We start from the raw sequence: 25,398 nt of genomic DNA, 5'->3' as shown, positions 1-25,398 counted from the left end.
GGGCACTTACTAAGTCAGAAAGCTTGTAAAGTGTAACCATTATTAGGGAGTTCCACTTAAAAGGGGCCAATGACTGAGTTTCTTCTCCCTCCCACAATCCAAAGCTTGTTCCCAGAATTGCTGCACACACACAGTCACTACTGTGAGAAGTGCAGGGGAAAATTACAAATGTAGTTTTTATAACGTGCTCTCTACCACAAGTTCACATGGCCATTTTTTAACATTGTTAACCGAGAGTGATGGCAGATGGGCACAGCGAAAACTGCTCCCAAAGCCAGATTAGTATCCGTAAGGCTATGAAAACGTAGTTTTAAGACCTATCCACGAAATTTAGGGGTTACTGCATTACTTTCAATGCTAATGTGCAAAGAAATTTTTTGACTCCTCAAGTTGGAGCTCACAGTGGTTTTATAGAAGACAACAAATGGTATTCGAGAACACTGAGAACACTAACAAAGCATTTGAATGGAGTAAATCAACACAGCTTAAAAATAAGATGCCATTTTTGCACACTACTACTTCTACTTAAGGCATCAAGTGTGGCTCATACAATGCCTTAGGATGCTATAGGTTAAAAAAGAACAAACAAGCTTATTTTGCTCCATTACATACAAATATGAAGACACATGACAAGGCTAAGTGTGCGAACCAAGTCAAACCACAATAACGCTCTTAACTGACTGGTTAGCATTGGCTTTGGCATGTTACTTAGTAACACCATCCAAACTGGCACTGTGAACGGCACTGTGAATATATCAAACGCTCTTCAAAGACTGCAATAATGGGGGAATGGTTAGGGTGGAGGCATTTGTTAGGTGTTAATTACTGTTAGGTAAGAGATAATGAAGACGAGCAAATGGAAAATAAGAACAACAAAGGCATCAGCAAGAGAGAAGAAAAGAAAGCATGTATGTAGCATGCAAGCCAAACTACATGCACATGAGAGAGCAAAAGGCTTAGTTGGAGCAATCAAGTATTTTTTGATGAAATGAATGCACCAGGCAACGATTGAGAGGAAGACTGAGAGGAAGACACCAACACAAAAAGCTGTAACCAGTAACACAGTAGTAACACGCTATTCGCAGAACATATTGCCTTAAATTATTCCGCCTCCATTATTCCGAGCATAACGGAGACGAACTTGGCAATTTAATACGATGAACTCTCTCCCTCTCAATGAGTAGCTCGGGATTTTCTTACTCTGCACCAGAATCCAACTGCACATTTCATTCAGCTCAACAACAGAATTAATTAACATGGAACCAACTGGTGACGTTCTTATGCTACATGAAACCAAGTACAGCCGCAGCCACGTCTGTGTAGAGCACGCGAACAGCCGGTTTTCGCTCTGCGGGGCAAAACCTTGGGGCAGTATCAGGCTCTGACAAGGTCAGCCTGACAACTAGGCCGCGCATGCTCCTGATACACCACTTCAGGGCCCGAAACTGCCTCAAGGTTTCGACCCTCGAGCGCTCTACACAGACGTGTCCACGGCTGTACAAGCGCTTAACTCTGAAGGGACAGACGCCAACAACTTCATTTGTCACTGAGACTTAAGAATCCTATCTCAAGTGCAGCTTTAGGTCAGAACATGCTTCGAGACTTGAACAGCTACAAGCACAGCGCAAACACTGCCACTGCCATTGCAGCAGAAAGCAGCAGAAAATTACCAATCCAATGCAGGAAAGAATTTTACATGCAATATCACACATCTTCCAAACTTTTCCTCACTATCTCACCTTGATAGAGAAAATTGATGAAGTTCTTCAAAGAAAAGTGACAATAAAGATAACAAGAGCAGTGCACGTACTAAACATGGCTACTGCCATGCAGAACCAAGAGTCAACAAATTTTGCAGATGAAAAAGCAAACAAACATCCAAACAATTCACATATTTAGTACCTGATAGTTTTCAGCACCAATAAGCATAAAAAAATCTATATTTCATGCCTAGGTGAAGCGCAGAAGAAAGAATTCGTCTTTCTAGGGATAGAAAAGGATGCCTTGTGCGAGAAGACCCTACTTAGGCGAAAGGAGCAATTCAGAGAGGGCGGAGGGTTGGGGGCAAGCACCAGCGCTAATGAGACAGACCCTCATTGTCGTCCTCAGACTTGCACTCCTCGACGAGCACCATGTGCTTGCTGCTGTCAGAGATCTCAGCCTTGGTGGGTGACTCCCCGCCACTCTCCTCGCTCACGGGGGATGCCACCTCCACCTTAGGAACCACCGCTGCGTGCAGCATACCAGAGTAAACAAGGGATGATGATGGGAGTGGGGCCTCAACGTGACCGCATCTCACAAGGTATGCATTTACTCGCGTAATGAACGCACTTTTTTTTTCTAAAAAAATTGAAGCAAAGTTGAGGGTGCATTTATTATGCGGGGCAAATTTTATGAAAGCCTTTTTGATATGAGCAAAAAATTCGGTAATGCAAAAAAAAAAAGAGCCTTTCGCAATTGACATACCCGTACACTGTTTGGAAACAGCTTCTTTGTTGCACTTTACTCATCTTCGGTGGTTCATGGCGCCATTTTCTGCAAGCTGTCCCCGCGTCGCCCGCGCATGCCATAAAAGCGTTTTGCGGCTATCTTTTCTTGCAATCTTATAACCGCAACAGTGGTATCTGCTGTGATCCCGAGAGGCGCCCAGAAGCATGGGCTATGACGCATTTTGGCAACTTTAAGGGCAACTTCACACAACGACTGCGACGCCGCCGTTGAAATTGTCGCAAGTAACCAACATTGCAGCAAGCTACCCCCGAAGCATCAAAACAAACCATCGATAACAAGATTAATGACAAAACACGGCCGCTGCTTCACTTCCACATAAGAAGTTTTTATACGCGCGAAAAACAAGTGAAGCGACAACCGAAGGTGCTACCATGTTGCGGAAATCGTCATGATCATTTCTGGGCAACAAGCGATTTTTTTCTGGTTCTCCAGAAGCTTGCGCCGCGATGGCGACGAATGACCCTTCGCGACAGCAAATCCTGTCTTCGTCACTCGAAAATCATGAGCACGTCATTGGGCTTTAAAGTTTCGTATTTGCAGGAAGCGACCGTCAGTTGGCGCGGGCAGTTTCGTGACCTTTGATCGCTGCGTGCTTATCAGCTGCAATGTCTCTACACTCGCACCATTCGTAAACCCCGCTGTGGCACACAGATAAAAAAGACGGGAGACGTACCGCACACAGATAGCAAAAAAAAAATAAAGAAAATACGGCACGCAGCAATGGGCGAAGGGGAGAGAGAGCGAGCCGAGTTGGCCAAGGGGGGTTGGCATAATAATAAAAAACTGAAGAGATCTAACGGGTAAGAAGGCGCCGGGCGTCGGTTAGCGGGACTGCCGCGGATGAATGTGGGGGGTGCGTTTATTACGTGGGGAAAAAAATATAAATTTAGACGACTGAAGTTGGGGGTGTGTTTATTAAGCGAGTGTGTTCATTACACAAGTAAATACAATAATATGAGAATGCCACGAGATCGAAGTAGCCCAAGCACTAGACCTCACTGCTAAGAAAAAAAGGACCACATAAGAGATGCTGATGCTCATGGCAACAATACTGAAGCTAGATGACTTGTTGCCAATCGAACCCGGTCTACAAGCCAATTAGCATTTGTTCATCTGCATTGTGTGCCAAATATGACCATGACAAGAACCTGCACGATGTGGTGCACAGGTCGATTAAAATCCCATCAACAAAACATCTTGTGTGGCCAATGTGACTACAAAAGCCTAGGACCTCCTTGCACAGTACAGTAGAATCTCAATAAAAGGCATTTTTAGCAACCTCAGAAAGTATTTGTATCAAGTGGATCACAGCAACCACAGGCACACAGTACCAGCGAGGGTAAGAAATTATCTGTTTGCTCTTAATGTAACATACATTTTTTTCTACTCTTGAACGCGAAGCATTTCTTTGCATACTGCAGACACCTTGAGCGTGTCTGTCTACATACAGTCGACTCACGTTTTTTCGGACTCGAAAGGACCTCTGAATTTTGTTTGAATTACCAAGAAGTTTGAATTATCAGAAGTATTTACTGCTGGTCAAACCTTTTAAAGAAATCATGAATTGAAGAAATCATCAACTGTTTCTTTGCTATAGATATGTGCCTTCAGCACAAAGCTCTCTGTACCAGTTGAGAAGCATCAAAGTTTACCATGCGTGTGCTTTGTTTCAGGCATTTGTTTAATCCCAAAGCTTTTTTTTCTTCGGAAGTCTGAGGTGCTCATTTTTCATTTTTACACTGCTAGGATTACATAAGCATGCAAATTTTTAAATAGTAGTAGGAAATCAGCAGATATTTTCTGGTATGGAACTGTAAAAAGTATGAATTAACCGAATGATAGAGTTTAAATTAAGAGGCTTGTATATACATTGAAAGAATAGAGGGCCAACCAAAAAATTGAATTTTGTTTGAATTAACCGAAAGTATGAATGATCATAGTTTGAATTATGGCGAGTCTACTGTATCTATCTAGTCGCTTATGTGTGAGTGCTGTCGTGATCACCCCGTTAACTTGGGGTACACCAAAATTAGCATGAGAGCATGGTTTGATGAATATGACTTGCTGGTAATGACACGAATAATGTGAAAATCTCGTCTTGTTTGTCATCAAAGCCTTTCCGCCAGACAAGCATGGCACATACCCGTTTGCCATGAGCGAATATGTTCCACAGATATGCGGGCGTGTGCCAGAGGTGATTGACAGTTTATATCCACCCAGGAATGGCGAGAACAGACACTGGTAATTTTAACACGAGAGCATTTGGCTAACGTTTGCAGCAATGACCCGATGAATGCAAAGAATAAATGTTAGGGTCCTAGCAGGAGTAGAACATAAGCATCATGTGTAGCAATCAAGTATTCGGCCATAGAGCCACGCCTGGTCTCGGAATTGCTTTTCAAGTAGACCCTAATGCATGTGAAACATGAATTGCGGTTGCAGTGCTCACTATCTAATTTTATAAACGTTACATATGTACTCCAATGCCACAGACGTCACATCAGCTTAAGGTCAATTTTAGTTAAGTGCCATCAACTGAAGTTGATTTATGTAGCATTGTCCAGGGTTACCACCCTCGCGAGCACAAACACTACATACCAGCTTACCGCTTCTGAAGTGGCTAATACCCATGTTGCTGTTGATATTGTTACACAACTGTTTAGAACTGGTTATGTAAAGCATATGCAACTGCTTAACATATTACTGTGCATACAACATTTGTACATACCTTTATTGTTATTTTATAACATTTTGCTCAATAAAAAAAATTTAAACACTCACTTTCCTTCTGCATGCTTCCTAAGGTACAGTGAATGTGCCGAACTTTTTCGCTACCTTTCCCTCGTGCTACACACGAATATCCAAGTTAAAATTCTTTAAGAAGTTCAATAACACACACAAGTCTATAATTTTTTAAATTTTTTTTTTTTCCTTCCTGGAAGTCACCCTTCGCTTTACAATCGGGGCCCCGTTACAATCAAGTGAGTACGGTGGTACTCTTTGTTATTGAACATGCCCACATTTGCTTTCTGCACCGTTTCACTCAAAACCATACTTAAATATAGAAAACTTTTACACCTGCCCAGCCACTTGACCTGTTGGTGTTAAATGTTCAATACAATCATTACAGCCAATATGCCAAAATCCATGATGTAGCAAATTTTGGCTTCCCACTCCTAGCTTCATTGAAAATCTACTTTCTCTGCAACTTCAGACAAGTAACATAGTGCCACAGTTCAGATCAACAAACATATTGTGCACTATATACACGCACACCTGATGCTGCCATTACAATTGAAGAGTGGTAAACATTGGCAGTAAGAGGATAAAGCTCTGGTAAGCACCCTATTGTGACCCAACAGAAAAAGCATCACAGGACAAGCGGGATGGTACACACCCCTATGCTATCATTTTCTGTTTTGTGAACTGCACATAACATGTAAGGTACCCAACACCATGAAGTGCCACAAGTATAACACAAAGCATCACACATTGATTGATTGATTGATATGTGGGGTTTAACGTCCCAAAACCACTATATGATTATGAGAGACGCCGTAGTGGAGGGCTCCGGAAATTTAGACCACCTGGGGTTCTTTAACGTGCACCCAAATCTGAGCACACGGGCCTACAACATTTCCGCCTCCATCGGAAATGCAGCCGCCGCAGCCGGGATTCGAACCCGTGCCCTGCGGGTCAGCAGCCGAGTACCTTAGCCACTAGACCACCGCGGCGAGGCATCACACATTGAAAGTTTTTCGTAGCCTCGTGTGAATATTCGAACGAATAACGCAATACTCCAATTTGCTTTGAATCGATTTTAAATGTTTGAAAATTTCTAATTATTCGAAACGAACGAGTATGAGCATATTAGTCCGCATGTAACATCCTGTATAGGTGGCTTTACTGCAGTGAAGAAATGCTAAGTCGTGAAAGCGCTTATTTAAATGTGTAATTCGCATGTAATCCCTGTGAAAGTGGTTTCACTGAAGTGAAGCGGCACTAAACCTTGAAAACATGTATCTAGGTGAAAACTGCACTGCCGTGAAGCCCCCTTTGAAGTTGAATGAGGATATTACTTTTAAGTCGATTCACTTTCTAAGTTTAAAAGCTTGTTATAACAACTTACATCACTGTTCGCTGTAGAGAGTATATTATGGTGCTGGACAAGAAGAGTAGTTTGAGCGTTTGAACCATTTCCTGCCATGATGGTAAAAAAGACTCCTCAGAGCTGCAAAGTAGTTCGAGTGTCCAAAAAGTAACACCCCTGCCGTGATGGTAAAAAATTCCCCACAGCTGCCTAAACCTTGTTGCCCAAAATACACACATCTGCCTAATGAATTTGCCATGCTGCATTCAGGTAAACACAATGTTGGCCACAATAATGGGCAGCTTCTTCAAAATCGAGTGCATAGACAAACAGCATACTGCACCAACCTTCAGGCATGCCGGTATCAGGCGACTGGTCAGGTATCTCGGCAGCTTCATCCTGGCTGCTACTGCGGCTAGTTTTGGTTGCCGCAGCCTTCTCGCGGGCACGTCGTGGAGATGATCCACGGCTGCCGCCCGATCCCCCTTCCCTGACATCATCGATTTCGGGTTTGACGTCTCCTTCGCCGCGCTTGGACACCTCCTGCCAAAGCGATGCAAGGTGAACACCGCCACATACTCGTGCCATTACTTCAAACAATCTTCTTCTCAATATATCAAATTTAACAGCCAGTCAATATACCACACAATGCCTGATAAAATTAATTAATTTCGATTTGTAAAAATTAATAAAACCATTCCAGAAAAAAAAACTCACCATGGTTTGCTAGCAATCTTTTTTCACCCCCCAAATAGAGCTGCGATATGATGTGGGGGCACAGTGACATTTTTCCCCTATCCCCCAATTATGATTAGCTATACTTTCTGAACTTTTAGCCGGGTGACCGTTTCAAGCATAAACCACAGCATAGGCATTAGGACTAGTTAAGCAGCCCGTGCAGTATACAGATGCCACATACATCGCCATGAACATGTAGCAACATGTGCTCTATATGCAAAGCAACAAGCAAGTGCATGGAACCAGGCCTGAAAGCTTTTTTCGATTTGAGAATAACTTTGACGCGTTCATGTGAAAGTTGAAGCAGTAGTCACCTTGGTGCTCCTAGCTGGCGGCCTCCTCCTATCGTAACCGCGATTGGGTGAAACGGAACGTGACCGCCCGCCCCCGCGCCCGTCTCGATTCGAACTCGGCCTGCAATAGAAATTCATAATACATATACCGGATTGTTATACCCGGTCACAGAGCTGGGCAGCAAAGTGAGGGTGTGGAAAGAACATTTAAAGGATACATTTGACTTTAACTTCAAGCACTCAAGAAACATAACTACACCTGGTTAACAGACAGAAAAATGACAACCCCAGAGGTTGAAGCATAAATGACAACATGAACAGATTTTGAAATTTATGGGTTGATTGGGCTGTCTACAGTGCAATTTTTTAATTTTTATCAAACGCAACAAAAAAAAAATCGATAGGCCTGCGTAGAACGCGCAGCACCGTCGCAGCAACATCTAGAAGAGCAACCTTGCAGTCTTTTTTTAACACTCTTTCGGTAACTGCTGCAAACACAATTGCAGGGTACCCACTACGCCATTAATCGTGTAGCAGGCAGGCATTCACAATGCCACACTTCGTCATTCTTCAGAGAAGCATGGTACCCGCTGCACACTCACAAGGAACATTGTGCAATTTTTTTTGTGCTGTGACTGACAACAATGAAAAATTATGCCAGAAGCTTTTGTAATCCCCCTATCCCCCACAGTTAATAGGTGAACAAGATCAAGCTTTTCTAAAGGGCTGGAGCATTCTATGACCCATTCGCAGTGCAATTCGAATTATTTGACACCTGGTTGTTCTTTTGTTGTTCTCAAACACTTTATTACTCATATTAACATGATTCCTTTCCCGACATCAAGCCTTCCTAAGGTCAGTTTGCAAAGGAGTTCCAAGCGCCAGTGAGGTTCGGTGGTAGAAAACTGGACTGGCACGCAGGCGACTCGGGATCGAAACACAATGTGTCCTTGCTCTTTTTTAATTAAGAAGTTCTCTCTTTTATTTCGTGCGATAGTGGTTACAGACACTGGCGGCGGACAACTACGGCTCGCATGTGCCATGTCGTGATCTCATAACATCCATCACTGTAAAATACCTTTATGTGTTGTTACCACACACGTAAGCTACCAGGCTTCCCACGACACCACCTCAACAATGTGCTAATTTTATAAAGACAGATCTTCAAATGCTGGCCATATGCGGTTTCTGCGCATTGTAACATACTGTAACTGGGGAGCAAAGCGAAAGTATGGAATTATTTGGTAACATTAAATTAATAAAAGCACAAAAATAAATTATTTTCAAAATGAATAGGTATGCACATTAGACAATACAAAAGAGAAAGCATGGAAGTTCCACATTTATTCAAGAAAAGAGAGGATTGCCTCAGCATGACATGAATCTGCAGGTAGCACAACTCCAAGCATCGAACTGGTTGCACAGCAGCTTTGGACGGTGGTTCAAGTTTGAAATGCACACAAATACCAAATGCATTTTGACTATTCACCCATTATGAATGTACTCTCCTTAGCAGTTCCAGGTTATGTTGCTAACTAGGATGTCAAAATATTTTTAATTGTGCAAAAGCTTTTATACATAGCACGTAAAAGTGTTAGACTGAATCGAGCAAGTGAAATGTTTAATCTTGCAAAACACAAATTACCACAAGTAAATGCACCACTTCACTTACCTCGAGTCTCTGGTGTCAAGGAGGGGGTCAGCTTCCCTCCTGTTGTAACGGCTTGGACCAGAGTCGTCTGAAGAAAGTTTTGCCAGAAAAGTGAGTAAAAGGTTCAACGCACCAGGAATGAAAAGGATAATCGGGAAACGGCAAGTATGTGCTATGAACAGGTAGCTATCATATGCTTTGTCGAATGCAACCAGTGAGACTCAGTCATATAAAAAAAAACTACCTTGAATTTAACCGAAAAGAAATTTGAGCAATTATTATAAGCCAAGGATGGTCACACTATTATGCACCTTTAGAGCTCGTTACCGCCACCGATTTGCCGCGGTCCCACAACCAAGTCGGTTGCAAATGTTCGCTGTGGTCAAAAAACTGTCCAGTGTTTATGTTGCTAGCTGTATCTGCTAGCTATAGCTGGTGCAGGTACCGGCAGAGACTTTACACAATGTGCGTAGCAGCTGTAAGAACAGCGTTCAAAAAGTGCTTCTTGTACTTGAAGCTAAGCTTTTTCAGCATCATCTGCATCGCCGCCGTGCACACAGTCAGTAGCGTCTCGTCCTCTTTGAAACGCTTTGAATCTTGGCGATAGCTGAGGTTTCAACTTTCTAAACAAAGGCATGCATCACTCTTCGCAAGACATTAACGTCAAAATCATCTAGCTTCTTCATTTGGTCATGGCCTTTCCCATAAGAACGCTGGTGGTAGGACTGCCGGTGTTCTCCGTGTGTTTTTCATGGATGCAGCGTTTGCTTGCTCACCTGGGTCAGCTTTGCGGTTCTTTTATTAAGTGCATCCATACTTTCACAGTCCCCGCACTCAACGCGAAGCCCTTCAAGAACGTTTAAAGCTATCTACTTCACCAGTTTGGGAGACCGCGCACATTCGAAGGATGGCTCACTGGTCGCACAGCTTGAGAGGCACCTTGCACCAACACAACTCGGGCAACGCCATGTTGCTGAAAGGCAGCGAATCCCCACTTCACAAGAAGCCTCCACAGACATGCGTCAATGCGGGCTTTTTCTTCTGATTTCACTAATGATTAAAACACTCTGCACACCTTGAAAAAGTCAATCCTAACCTCATTTTCAATTTCTGTGAGTGTAGCTTGCAATCTGGTGCTGATTTGATAAAATGTTTTGTGGACTAATTGCTGTTCCCCTACAGCCATGATTGGACGAGAGAGCTCTACCTTTGGCTGAACTGCCAACAGCTTGTGAAATGGAGTATAGCCACAGTCAGCCATACTACATTTGTCAAGTTTAAGTGTGAGTACACCCTTTAAGAGATAGATATGCACAGCAAAGTTGCAGCATCATGTCTAGGGTCTCACCTTAATAGACTTGTACATTCTTACCCATTCAGGTGTCGCCAGCATGTATAAAACCGTGGGAGAAAACCTGAACCAGCCACATTTGTACACGTACGGCAACAGCCATGCAATTAATATGTTTCTTTTTAATGAAGTCATTAATGAAGTTCTTAAAATGTTTTTTAATCACTCCGGAGGTGTTGCAGCTCTTCATAAGTTTTAAAAATAAATATACAGTAAAAACTCAGCAATTCGAATATCATGGGGCCAGAAAAACATGTCCTTATTAACCAAATGCTGATCGAAACAGTTAAGAAAACAAAGAAAAAGATGTATTTTACACAAATACACTTTCATTTTTTTTTTTTTTGAAAAATACGTAAATCATGTACTTATTTCGGCATAAAGGGGGTGTAAAAACTGCAATTTTCTCCATCCTGTGACTACATTCTCAATGCGACCACGACACCACACTCCCGTGTTTCATTAGCCCGCAATGTGCTCTGGACCTCTTCCATATTGCGTACCACCACCCAAGGGCGTCCGCAGAACTCTATGCAGGTTGATGCATCTGCAAAGGGGCGGGCAGAGGGATTAGCATCCAACACTCTAGCCTTTCTTTCACTGCTGTGTCATTACAGGCAAAATTAGTCATGATGGCAAAACTGAGTGGCAATCCTGAAGGCCAGGAATTAAAAGTGCAAATGAAGCTGTGTGGCTTATTCTTGCATAGAAAAATACTATCTAAAATTCCAAGGGAAGTGCCACTCCTTGCACGACTTTCAGACGCCCATGTCACCACCACATGCAGATCACGATACCTATTTCACAAGCAAAGCACCCGGCAACTGACCATTCGTCCATCACAATTTCGCAAACGAGTTTTATGCGAGCATACTGGCCGAGCCTAAAAGCGTTCCATCTTCAACAGCTTTCCCTATTCCTGAGCTTTGCGACATTTCACACGTATTGCATCACGTCGAGATGAAGCTGCTGAGTAACGGATCTGCACGCAGACAAAGCCGCGATCACCAGCCTACAAAGATAGCAATGCAGACAGCATCACCTCGTTTCTGTTTCCCTGCGCACGCAGTTTTTACTTTTCTGTGCCACACATTTGCAGCGTCTGTCAAGAAAACTTGTATGAATTATCCGATTTTCCAAATTAATGAGAGTCGAATTAAAGAGTTTTTACTGTACCTACAATCGCCCCTAAGTTTCCTCCAATAATCATTTATCACATTGCTCTATAGTGGCTTCCACAGCAGTAGTATGAAAGCACTGTAGACCTTTTTACCCAACACATCACTCCTATGCAAGGGCAAAGTTCACATGCAAGCGAAAATGTACTGCCCAAGAAAACATAAAATTCAAGATCACTAAATGTGTTGACTTCTGCCTGATCCTTTTGAGCAGCACTAATAGAGATATCAAAGTGTTTTCCTAGGGCACAAACTAAAGATCATTATCTTAAGGCAGTGAAAATTTCACTCAACATTAGCTCATGAACTAAAGCATGGTGTAAAGCACCTAAAGACATAAGAGTTCATTACTGCGAGCACGAACCATTATGACAGAGGCATGATGAGGCATGACGAAGGGTCATGCCAATGCACTTTCACTTGCAGAGAGAACATACGACGCAAAGCGTGATGTTACTGATTTAAACTTTATTGGAACATGATGGCAAAAAGGCACATGGAGTGTCCATAAAATTACTATCTCAATAAAAGCTATTTTCAAATAGTGTATGCATATTTACTGCAACACGTAAGCTATATATCACAGTTTTTTTTTTTTTACATTAATGCATTTCTTGCTTTTTTCACAGCTTTATCCAGCACAGTAAACGTACACCAACTTTGCAACGGGTTTGTGGAAGAAAAGGTGCATTCAATATGCGAGTAATCATGGCAATAATTATGTATAAAGCTGCATACATTAAGTAATCTTTCCTATCACCAGCTTGAAATTATTTGCTATCTTCCATATATAAGTGACGCAGGAGAACTTAGTAGTAATGAAGAAAGTGCCATTGAGTGCCACATTTCAGGAAATAATGCGAACCGCAACAGCTTTTAAGCTTTTGCGGTTCTGCATATATTCTTCCAATATATATTCTGCACATATTCTTCCTCTACTTAGTCAGATACAACTTTATAGGACTGCGGCACTTTTTCTTCAAAGACGCATGTACACAAGTCTCCCCCAATGGTCGCACTCTCTAAACTGATAACAAGAGCAGACCGGTCGGAGACACTGCCTGCGGAGAACACTGCTGAGTGCATGAGCACGACTAGTTCTTTAGTTGCAGAAGCGTGCAGAAGCGGTCAGCTGCCATGCTTCGGCTGTTTGGGCGAGTCCTCTCCAGTCTTCCGAAGTTGTATCTAACTGTAGTAGCTTCCACATTTACATAAATTTTCCTATTTGGCTTGCCATAAACAGAACACAAAATAAAGGAAAAGCAAGCTGAGCTAAGCTTTTCTCATATGTGCTTTATTGCATTGCGATAGTGTACTGCAAAAACGCAACACCATCAGGCAGTGCACCTGTTAGCGGGCAACAGCAATTAGTGTCTCTTTTCTAAGCACATTGGCTGCGTAGACACTCACCAATCCTGGAAGGAGCGGCCCCGCGGCCCTTGTAATCTCCACCACCTCTCCTCCCGGGATCCCCCCTGGAATCCGAGCCCCTTGGGTCACCCCTATGGCTGGGATCTCCGCCTGCCCTGTACGGCGGTTCTCCGCGTTCGTACGGGTCACCGCGGCCACCAGCCTTGGGTCCGTCATCACCGTTTCTTGGGTCTCCCCGACTGCGAGAGCCAGATGGCTCAAGGCGAGACAGCCCGTACCCCCGTTCATCGCGGCCTCGCGAGTCATTGCGGCGGTGCTCGCCCCTTCCACCGGGTTCCAGGCGACCCTTCAGGTGCGGCTCCCCTCCACCTCGGACATCCATGCGGCTCACATGCTCCGGCCGACGAAGTTCTCGCGGCCCCCGGTCTCGCAGGTCCGAGCGATGCGGCCCGTACCCATCTGCATAGTAGTCTCGGCGGTCCATGCGTGCATAGTAGTCCTCGGCCAAGCGGCCGTAGTCTTCAGAACGTGGGTCGTATCCCGGAAGGTCGCCTCGGTCCATGCGCGGCGGTGGGGGCAGGTCTTTTCCACGCAAGTCCATGCGTGGGTGCAGATCACGACCATCGCGATAGTCAGAAGGGCGCCCGTAGGGGTCCAACGGGACTCGACCATCACCGCCTCTGGAGTAGGGGTCACCTCTTCCGTGATAATCTGGCTTCAGGTCCCCTCGTCCGTGGTAGTCGCCACGACCGTGATAGTCACCACCGCGAAGGTCCTCAGGACGCTTGCCCTGGTCACCCCGTAGATCCATTCCTCGACGGTATGGATCACCCCCACGCAGGTCACCCCTAGAGTCACACCTCGGGTCACCTCTGAGGTCTCCACGTGACTCACCTCCCCGCGGGTCTCGCCGCAAGTCTCTGAGATCCCCCCTCGGATCTCCTCTGGTGTCTCCTCTGGCATCCACCCTGATATCCCTGGGATCTCTTGGGTCAATCCTAGAATCACCCCTGAGATCCCCTCTCGGATCTGGTCTCAGTTCCCCCCTTAGGTCTCCCCTTGGGTCTCCTCTGATGTAGGGGTCACCACGTCGTCCATCAGAGCCCCTCAAGTCTGACTTGCCCCTACCATCCTGGTTCCGCGAGCGGGGCGAGTGCGGATAGTCCATGCGATGCATATCCATGTCCATGCGACTGCGTGGTGGCAGGCCGGCCAGGGCGGGAGACGGTGACCTGAAGACATTGAAGTATTGGAATAAGGACAATAGTACCAAGCATGAGCCCGAAACTAATTCACTGTAAGTTCTACCTTCCCCTCCAAAAATGCTGATAATAATACATGCCGTGAGCGATGGTGATCCATTCTGCGTCCATCACGGCCCCTGCCCTGGTCGTAGCGGTTTCGCTCACTGACATAACGTTCCGTGTGCTCTGGCAACACCTCTCCTGGCTGAAAAAAAAAGAAAGAGGGGTAGGGCAGCTGTAAACATTGGTTGCTGTCAACCTGTCAATATGTAAAATGTTTGCATTCTGAAATGCAAACAATGATGCAATAGTATATTTCATAGTAATGAGTGTGCCAGCTGTGACCTGCTAATTGAACTACTGGCCCAGAAGTTGGCCAGTAGTTCAATTACAAGCAATGCCCACAAGTTCAATGTTGGTGTATTTTGTGAAGTGCACAAAGCAAATGTGTCATTTTGTCCTTGCAGCCACATGGCTACCTCATGTACTCCTTCAAGTACTGAGGACAAATGCTAATCCAAACAAATGCATTGAAGAGATTTAGTCTAAATAGTCAAGGAAGTACGTTTGCTGCTGCACCATTTCACTGCAAAAGACTAAGACTAGTAATGCTAAAATTGTGAAACAAGCATTGACGGTGGTCTAGTTGTTTCTGGTGACTACAGTAGAATACAGCCGAAGCCACTTATAACGATCGCGAATATAACAATCTTTCGGTTATAATGACCTTATTTTTGTGCCCTTACAATTTTCCTATGCTTCCCATTGAAACTGTGCTCACAAGTAGCAAACATTTTTTAAAGCGTCCTACTTTAACAATGAACACTTCCGACAGTACAGCAGTAAACATTAGGCATATACAAAGTGAAAAAAAAAGTTAAAACGGGCATCGCAAAGCCTGTGAGAAGCGCACGCTTTAATACTAATTCGCGCAGTTCGATTTGTGGCTGGTCGAGTAACTCGTGTCCTGGAAAAATTTCGCTGTACTGGGAGAACAATAATAAAGTGGTTCGTCGTGAAGGAAGCTTTAATTAATTAAAGTCTATGGAATGCAGGTGGGGAATAGAAAAACGTTCATTGAAGTGGAGATTTTGTTGTAGCAGAGTTCGTTGAAGCGAAGTTTGACTGTATATTAAGAATATTGAAATTTAAACAAGTTAATTGCATTTATCGTACTTTGGAAAAAATTTGGGCAATATTTTATGCAGATACGAGCACCAGAAATACCCAAAAAAGAGGGGGGCACATTGAAAAAATAGGCAGAATCTGCATTAAAAAAATGAGTTTTAAAGTTAAAATTGAATATTTATTTAAGAAAGATGTTCTTAATTGCAATGAAACTTGTGCACAAAAAAGAACAATCCTTCTTGTATGGGCCACTACCACTAAAATGCGCCAGTGCCATGAGTTTAATTGTCCTTCATGGCTCCTTTGAGCTGACTCCTCAAAGACATTTTGTTCACAGACAGGGCCATGAAACGCTTGCCAAACTTCTGCCGCTCCATCTTGCAGAGCCTTGTACCAACTGCAAGCTAGGGAGAAGTTCAAGAGCACTTCGAAATCCAAAGTCCAGTGTCGAGGGACACAAAAGTGCCGATGCCACTGTGGCTCTTGCGGCTGCATTTGTGCCACGTACCGTCATACATAACGGCAATGTCGCTCCCGCTAACTTCCCTCCCTGTGAGTGCCCACGACCTTGCAAGATTGCCACATATGGCATGCAATGTCCCATCATGAACTTCCCGGCTGATGGCTGTGAATGACTGATGATGAATCACTTTTTGCAAGCCAAGAATTGGCGCAAATCGGACCAGCTGCTCGTAGCCCATTCCCAAAAGCGTGCTGCCACAACAGCTTGCACGTTGACAGTGTACCTATCACATGAACTACGGCTTTCTTCATTTATAATGAAGATAAACGCACAAGAAAGGTGTTGTTCAGATGCGCTGCTCGACGAGGCACGAACCCTGTAGGAGGGCTTAACAGCATATACAGGCACACAGCAACCCACGGTGGTCACCGATCCATACCACTCAATTTAAAAGCCTGTCGCGGCAAATGAAAAATACGCCACAAGCGTGCTTCTTTTTATTACTTCTTGCGCTGCAGAAGCGCAGGAAACCATCGTCACTTGAACAATGAGGCTTGGCTCTTCACCTCGTGCGATCGACAATGGCGAGCGGCGGCGCATTATCAGCGGCAAGGTCCTCGAAAGACTGCACTCTTTCAGCCACCTTGTGCTGTTTAGACGCAATTTTAAAGCATTTACAGTTAAGCCTCGACATAGATTTTTATTTATTTTTTTTTTTCAGAACAGTAGAGGTATTAATCTTGTCAAAACAGGTGAAAACAAAAAATCGGTAATTTGTTTTTAAATCTCACGTTTTTCGTCCCACATCTTCCCTTAAAGTGTAACGCTGTGAATCGATTGCAAAGATGCTTTAACTCACCCGTGAGCATACAGCAGGCGTCAGTCTAACTTTGTCATCGGAGTGGTAGTTAGCACTTCTCAATTGGAATACACAGAAAAGAAGAGGGTTGGTCGCTATGTGTACGTTTTCAAGGCAAGTCCATATACAGTTCAACCCCTTTAAAAGAGACAGTAATGTAAGAAACAAATATCTTTAAGAGACACGAGTGTGCTTGCAATGAAATAGGTGCTGATACATGATATCGTTCTTAAAAGAGACTCCTAACATAAAAGAAAAAGCATTGCTCCCCAATGCATGTCTCTAATAAAGGGGTTTACTTGTACAACAAGTTACTGATATAGTAACGGCCACTTATAGTGGCACATTCAAGTTCATTATAAATGGGTTCTACTGTATTTTGCTGGTGAAAAAAGACATGGACAGCATATGCAGAGACACACAATGCACCACTTTAACTGTAGAAGTCTGACGTTGTGTGCGCCTTCTATTTTGTCAATGCTTTTTCTTCTCTAGTACAAAGTTCAATGGAGAAACAAGGTCCTACAAGTTCAAGTTTTGCACATCAGATGAAGGCAAACTGTTTAAAATGCAACCACCATCCAAACTCACCTCAAGCATGTCAGCCTCTTCAGGAGGCAATGGATCATGCCGGCTACCTCGATGAGGTGGTGGCGGTGGCTGGTCTGCATGCCCAGGTTCTCCCCGTTTGCGTCCACTTCGCGATGCATCAGCTTCATAACGCCCGTCATAGCCTTTAGGGTCGCTTCTCGCACTGTAGTCCTCTGGGCGCGCGTGACGGCTGGTGCAAAGACAGAAGCAAATATTTGCAATGCAGGTCATAGACGAACGTACTTTTCGACAGACTACCGAAATTATGAAATTGAAAATGCAAGTTGCCCGAGGTTGTGAGTTAAGTTTTTGGCCCTGGCAGTCAAGTTTTTATACCAGCAAAATGCAAAAATGATCAAGTACATTGGTGTGGGTGCAACTTGGAAGACCCAAGGATCAAAATAAAATGAATTCATGCAAACTGGTTCAGTCAGCCAATTAAAGAAATTTTAGTAGCAAGGAGTTGCTAGATTATCAAGACTCAAAGAATGACGGCGCAAAAGCACGTAAAATGAGAAGAGTGTCTACTCATTTTCTTCCCATTTGTTATTGTGTTTTTAATTAGTGTTTTATCAGTACTGAATCAAACTTTTCATCAAAAAGCACATAAAGAAACATACATATTGAGTTTTCCATCTGCACCAATGGCTATGGACAAATCACACATCAAAATTTAGTATTTCCCTTCAGAAGGGTAACAGTAATTTGCAGCAGTTACAATAAGATGTTCTTTCAGAAATGATGTCATAAAAAGCTATGAAGCAGTACTCACTCGGCATCTTTCTTTCGAGAATCTCTCGACAGCTGGGAAGGCGGAGCAGCCGGTGGGTGAGGAGGGTTGGAATTGTCTCCTTGAGGGGGGTTCAAGGCGGAGGGTGGCGGTGGTGACTCTCGACGAGGCCGCTTGGAGGGAGGGCCAGCACCCCTGTGTCCAGGGACAACAGCTGCAGCGTCACGTGGAGGGGGAGGGGAGCGGCCAGAGGATGGCGGCCCATAGCGCCCGCTGCGTGACGAGGGTGGCGCACCACGCAAGCCTCCTTCGCGATTCCCGCGGTGGCGCGACGACGGAGGCGACAGCGGCCGTTCTGGCGATGGGCTTTCTGGAAACGGTGCTGCACCATGCGACTGGGCAACACGAGCACGCTGTGCAACCAAAATGCCATAGCCCCATTACAGATGCAGTCCACTGGTGAAAACTTACGGTGGGTTACATCTAGTATCTCATCTAGAAGAGTACTGACACAAATTTTTTGCTCAAAATAAAACACTGATGTAGGGAACCCTGAAAAGTGTATTGTGGTGCCTCAGGATGAGCCTAATATATTTTTAATACCACTCCCTTAGCTTAGCAAACACTTTCGGTCTCAAGATCAAGATGGCGGTATCAAAGTAATGTGTAAACACAGCATGATATACGTCAATGTCGAATGGGAAAAGCAGCTCGTGACGTATTGAAAGTAGTACTGGACAGCATAACTGCTGTTCGGTGGTTTAAACAGCAATTTTAGTCATATCCAGGATGCAAAGTGTGTGAATGTCAGGCAGTTCAGACTAAAATTTTAACCATATCCAGGATGTTAAGTGCACGGATCAAGCAAACTATTTGACTAGTCATGATTTTGTTCGTTCCGGTGGGGTTTGAACATATCAATGAGTAGAACCTCATTGATAAATTTCTGCTTATTATGATTTCTCGGCTCCTATGCTCGAAATCACAAACACTAAAAATGTCCCCACAGAGCAAAGTGTTAATACGTCCCGCTTAATGCATTCCCAAAAAATATGATTATTCAGCAGCAATGTTCGGCATTGCGGCAAACTGCGGACCTGTGATACATTCCGCGGACAAAAATTCTCATTCAGGTGAGCAAAAAAAACCTGCTCTCACGTGCTTGTGAAGCGCCAAGTAGCAAACTGCCACCACGAAGCATTGGCTGTTTCTTTGCTGCGTTCAATTGTCACCCCTCTCCCTAGCAGAGGCCCGTCTGAGAGATAGTTAACCATGGCCTACCCATGTGGAAATTCTCCACAGCACGCGCGCTCTGCGCCACAGCAGCAACGCGATGGACGTTGCTTACAACACAGCCAATGGCACATGTGGTTTACGAAGCCGAGGCGACGTGACTGATATCACAGCGGATAGAGACCACTCTCAGCAGCCGAGTACCGTAGCCACTAGACCACTGCGGCGGGGCAATCTTTAAAGTTGACACCGGCTCCCAAGCAAACATTATTCCCCTGGGTTTCGTCACCAAGATGCAGCCAAAACCATCACTAAAGCCCAACTGCTCAATTCTACGTTCCTCTGGCAGCAACAAAAACAAACACTACGGCACCATCATCATGGATGTGACACTCAACGGGTACACCGCAGTCCTTTAATTCTTCGTCGTACGCAAAGGTCAAGCAATTTTGTGACTGCAAGCTTGTGAATACCTTCAGCTGCTTTCACGCTCAGTGCACAGTGTGGAAAAAAGCCCAGCGAGAGTAGTAGTGGAGGATTTTCAGCAACTTTTCAGTGGCATGGGATGCGTCAAGCGCCGCTACCACATGGTACTCCGTGACAATGCCGTTGCGGTGGTCCAACCAGCACGATGAATTCCACTAGCCTTGAGAGAACTGCTGCGTGAAAAGCTGGAACGTATGGAACGAGGCGGCATCAATGCAAAGGTGACCGAGCCGACAGATTGGGAGAGTCCTCTCGTGCTAGTATGCAAGAAGGATGGAAAGCTTCGGGAATGCATGAATCCGAGGAAGATTAACAAATGCATAAAAAGGAAGCACTATCAAATGCCGACGCCGGAGGACATAAAAGCGGAACTAGCCGGCACAAAAGTATTAACTCGCTTCGATGCTAACGCTGGTTTCCACCAGATACCACTGGATGAAGAAACTTCAAAAATTTGCACGTTTGCAACGCCTTTTGAGCGATACCGCTACTTGACGCTACCGTTCGGCATTTCTTCAGCATTGGAGGTTTTCCAAAAAGCTTTGAATGAAGTGTTTGAGAATGTGCCAGGCGTAAAGGCGTACATTGATGATGTCATAATCTGGGGCTTGTAAAAGCAGGAGCATGATCAAAAACTGAAGTCTGCCTTGCAAGTAGCCCAACGAGCTGGACTGACTTTTAACGTGACCAAGTGTGCAGTTCGTGTCAAGGAAATAGCATTCTGAGGTGACGTAATTACAGTGAAACTTCAATATATCGAACACGGATATATCGAATTATTGCCTGAACGGTTCCTTGACAGTTCCTTGACGGTTCGAATTATTGCCTGAGCGCTCCATTGACAGGCGGCGAGCTTTCCCACAACTCTTGAAAGTAGCGGTAGAGCGGCGGGCGTTTACGAATGCTGCACACATCGATGGCGCCGAGAACGCCACTTTAACGTAGCGGCGTACGAGCGCCGCAGCCTTGCAGCTTGCAGTCGTTGCAGTCTCTATGGTGTCAACGGCACACTGCGCACTTGTTGCAAGCTCCTCCCCCGTAGCATCGGCAGGCATCGGTCATTGTGCTCGCAGTGTTCGTGCATTCGGAGTTAGGCCTGTGGTGCGCGACAGGCCTAACTACGAACGGCGGAGCTCACGGCGGAGCTCACAACGGCGGAGCTCACAGATGTGGAGATTGTCGCCGAAGCTACTGCAGAGCAGCCAAATGAAGACTCTGCCGATGTGGATCCCGCAAGCGCTGATGGTGCCCCGCTCTCGACATCAGCTGAGGTCGTAGCTGCCTTGGCCCTTGTGCGCCGCCACTACGGTGCGATTGAAGGCACCGGCCTATCACTTATGGATCGCCTGGACTATATTGAGGACGCAGTCGTGCGCGACAGGCCTAACTTCGAACGGCGGAGCTCACGGATGCGGAGATTGTCGCCGAAGCTGATTGATTTGTGGGGTTTAACGTCCCAAAACCACCATTTGATTATGAGAGACGCCGTAGTGGAGGGCTCCGGAAATTTTGTCGCCGAAGCTACTGCTGAGCAGCCAAATGAAGACTCTGCCGAGGTGGATCCCGCAAGCGCTGATGGTGCCCCGCTCCCGACATCAGCTGAGGTCGTAGCTGCCTTGGCCCTTGTGCGCCGCCACTGCGGCACGATTGAAGGCACTGGCCTATCACTTATGGATCGCCTGGACTATATTGAGGACGCAGTCGTCAGACACGCCATGGCCAACAAAAAGCAGGCTACTCTTTTTCAATATTTTAAACCAACGCAATAATTACTATGTTTGAATCTTCAAGTGAGTATTTACTGCACCACGCTTGAACGGTTCGTTGGTTGTTTTCAGCAAGCTCTTGTCGCATTTTTTTCGTAATTTCTTTATATCGAATTCTGGATATATCGAACTATTTCGCGATCGCCGCGCCGTTCGATATATTGAGGTTCGACTGTAGTTACAAGGGCATCAGACCAAATCCTAATCAGGTGCAGTGCATGAAGCAAATGCCAAAGCCAAAGGACAATCAAACAGTTCCAAGATTGCTGGGCACCGCAAACTATTTCAGTAAGTTCTTGCCGTCTCTGGCCCAAAAAACGGTACTGCTGGGGAGTTCATTAAGGCACGACACACAATTTGAATGGAAAATAGACCACGCTAGAGAATGGCAGATGCTGTGTTATAGCATGTATCACCAGCCTTTGTTATCACTATTCAACCCAAAAAAGGAAACCTAAGTGCCATGTGATGCGTCGCAAAACAGAGTAGGCGCTGGCTTGCTACAGTGCGAAAACAACATGTGGAGGCCTGTTGCATATGCGTCAAAGTCGCTCACCGAATGCGAACAAAGCTATTTGCAAATTGAAAAGAAAGCCATGGCAACTGTGTATGGGTGCGAAAGATTTCACCATTTCACATACGGTTGGAAGATTGTTGTGGAAACAGACCACCGCCCACTGATGGCAATTTCTCAAAAAGATATCCGAGACATGCCACCAAAACTTCAACTTTTTTTTTTTTGGCGCCTACTTTGATACGACTTGGAAATTACGTTTATTCCAGGGAAACACCTCCTGTTGGCTGACATGCTGTCCCGGGCGACTGTCAACTGCAACAACGACGGCACCAATGATGATGCAGAAGTACACGCTGTGAGCATGCTTTCATCACGTGTCAGCAAGAGGACCAACAGAGGCTGGTCGAAGAGACAAGTAAGGACAAATACCGGGTAAAAGTTATAGAAAGTCTGAGAAAAAACGCACCAATTGAGGGCCAGCTGACACTATTAAACGGAGAGCTCTCACAGGTTCAAGGTGTTTTATTAAAAGGATGCAAGATTGTGATTCCAGCTAGCATGAAGCATGAAATAACTAAAAAATTCACCAAGGGCATCTTAGCATCACGAAGTGCAAGTCCAGGACTCGTGATAGCGTTTTCTGGCCTAGAATGAGTCTAGACATTGAAGACTTTGTACAAAAATGCGCAGTGTGCAGAAAATTCGCCCACAGCCAGCCTCGTGAACCATTGCGGATGCGCCCGATACCTGAGCATGCATGGTCCCGGGTAGGCATAGATCTTTTCCACTGCGGCGGCAAGACTTACCTGTGTGTCTACGATGCATTTTCGAAATTTCCTGAGGTAGTAATGCTCAAAGATGCATCTGCTCTCACGGTTATCCAAGCGACAAGTGCCATTTTTCCAAGATATGGTATACCAATGGAGGTTTGCTCCGACAGTGGGCCACCTTTTTCGAGCAAGTCTTTTGCCGCCTTCGCATGAGGGAACGACTTTCAGCATATCATTTCTAGCCCTGTCTATCTGCAATCTAACGGCCTAGCAGAAAAGGGGGTACAAGTAGCGAAATGGATTTAACAAAAAAACCGATGAAGCAAAGCACGACTGTTGGCTGGGTTTGCTCGCTTACAGGACAGCACCCCTGGAAGGCAGCGCGGCACCGGCAGAGCTTCTCCAGGGAAGAAAACTGAGGACAAACGTACCGGACTTCGGAAGCGATCCATGTCTGCACATTGTCAAGCATCGCCAGGCAGACAACCAGAGGCGTCCTCTGTCATTTCTGAAGCGCAGAGATGTGGTCCGTGTGAAGAAACAATCGTGGGACACAAAAGCGCGGGTAGTGGAACAATGCCCACAACCTAGATCTTACAATGTGGTCACAGAAGAGGGGAAAATCCTCCGGGGTAACAGTAAAGATTTGTTGCTGACTAGCGAACGTTTTGTGTGTGATTTTTCAGAAGACAGCGAGGAGGACAATGAGGACGAGCCATCCAACAGCTGCGGAAGCACATCAGCACAAGAACGGTTACCATCAATTGGGGCGATGGTGACGAACGCCTGAACACTTCGAAGATCACATTGGCAACGTAGAGCACCCAATCGTTTAAAATACGGCAGCAACTTTGAACAAGTTCATTAAACGTGCTTTTGGGTAACTACCTTTAGCATTGTACTAACACTTCACTGACAGTGTACTAACATAGCGGAGGTGGTGCGAAGTTTTGTTGTTCATTATTTTTTTGTTCGTTTATTTGTTGGTTTATTTGAAAAGAAGAAAGATGTATCGAACACGTGGCACGTGGGGCAAGATATGCGCATGAACTATAGATGTACATGATACCCACGCATTCAGCGCATATATAACCAGCTCACGTTCAATAAAGAGAGCTTTTCCGCCAACGGCCACCCGGCGTAGTACGTCACTGATACAGTCGACGATCGAAAAAACGTTCTATCAAGCCATTATATTACAATATAACAACACAATAAAAATCAGAACATAGTTGCACAACTGCGTGTTTGACAACCGTATGCTGGAGAACGCGCGAGAAAGAGGGGAGACGCCCATGTCGTCTGCTACGGCGCTCATTGGCAGCAGCTACCACAAACGTCATTTCTGCGTTCAGTTAGAATTTTTGCTGTTTTTTGCGGTTGCCTCGCCAGCAGCCAAGTTTGCCGCAGACTCGCCGGTAGCACCGGTACTGAGAGCAGCTGTGTGTGTGTGGTGTGTTTTGCAAATCGGATTGTTTTGGGGTTGTTTCCGAACTACTGAAACCATAAGTAAACAGTCGCGGGCAAAGTGCGTAGACAGACTGCACACAAGACGTATTTGTATGCCGCAGCGTCGCTAGCATCAGAACTCGCTCTTTCCCGTAGATCACGCAGCCAGCTTGTTCGTCACGGCTGTTAAACGCATGTCAAGTTTTCACCGGGTCGGCTTATTGCGCTGTTGCAGGTACGACCATACATACCATTCATGTTTTGAGCAATTTCGAGACTACCGGCGGTCTTGCCTGCACGATCGATGCAGATCGTTCGTAATTGCCAATTTAATAAACTATCAAGCGCTCATAATACCCCCCGGTCGGTTGTTTACCTACAGCGAGAGTGGCGCAAAAACGTAAAACAGTTGTTCAATCTACGAGTATGCACTTTTTAAAAATAAACTGCCTAGTTACGTACTTGACATTTCAGTGTCAGTTTGTAATGCCTGCTGCAGTTTTGCGGACTTTGTGCAGCAGTCATTCTCCAAAATACTGCAAATGTACAACCTGCAGGTTACCGTGGGTAATATTTAAAGAAAAACCAGGGAGATATGGGGTAGTTACAGCGCAAATCAAAAACCAGATTTGACAACATGTGCGTGGCTCCCAACTGTATCGCTGTGATGGTACTGAGCAGCTTACTACAATGAGGAATAGAAAAAAAGATGCATCACAAACAGATGGTGCAACATAAAACTGAATGACAGTTAAAAGTGACTTTAGTTAAAGTATGTTTTTTTATGCCAGATGTTTTATTTGTATTACTTCCAATGCCTCATCGCAGCAAGGTGTAGAAAATTAAATGCGCCCAAATAATGTAACCATAAGTAATTTCTAACCTTACAGTTTTCAGGGGGATCAGGTGTTTTATTATAAGTAAGCAAGTACTAATGGACACAGAAGGTAAAAATCCCGTTAATAATGTCATCGGCTTC

General features: G+C 45.0%; 1 protein-coding gene across 2 annotated transcripts in view; it reads right to left on the bottom strand.

The window, feature by feature from the left end:
* Positions 1-25,398, bottom strand: part of LOC142806011 (uncharacterized) — a 73,863-nt gene that overhangs the window by 16,681 nt on the left and 31,784 nt on the right. The window contains exons 10-17 of one of the 2 annotated variants that reach the window (XM_075891233.1): positions 18,241-18,611; positions 17,469-17,658; positions 14,526-14,632; positions 13,223-14,415; positions 9,305-9,371; positions 7,654-7,753; positions 6,949-7,144; positions 2,092-2,229 (exon numbers count right to left, since the gene is read on the bottom strand). In XM_075891233.1, the coding sequence (XP_075747348.1) occupies positions 2,092-2,229; positions 6,949-7,144; positions 7,654-7,753; positions 9,305-9,371; positions 13,223-14,415; positions 14,526-14,632; positions 17,469-17,658; positions 18,241-18,611 (2,362 nt within the window). The remainder of the gene's footprint in view (positions 1-2,091; positions 2,230-6,948; positions 7,145-7,653; positions 7,754-9,304; positions 9,372-13,222; positions 14,416-14,525; positions 14,633-17,468; positions 17,659-18,240; positions 18,612-25,398) is intronic. The other variant, XM_075891234.1, reaches the window with a different exon arrangement.

Source organism: Rhipicephalus microplus, chromosome 1 (assembly GCF_043290135.1).
Source record: "Rhipicephalus microplus isolate Deutch F79 chromosome 1, USDA_Rmic, whole genome shotgun sequence".
Taxonomy (NCBI): domain Eukaryota; kingdom Metazoa; phylum Arthropoda; class Arachnida; order Ixodida; family Ixodidae; genus Rhipicephalus; species Rhipicephalus microplus.
The sequence above is the reverse complement of the archived record's forward strand: the minus strand, read 5'-3'. Positions and strand labels throughout refer to the sequence as shown.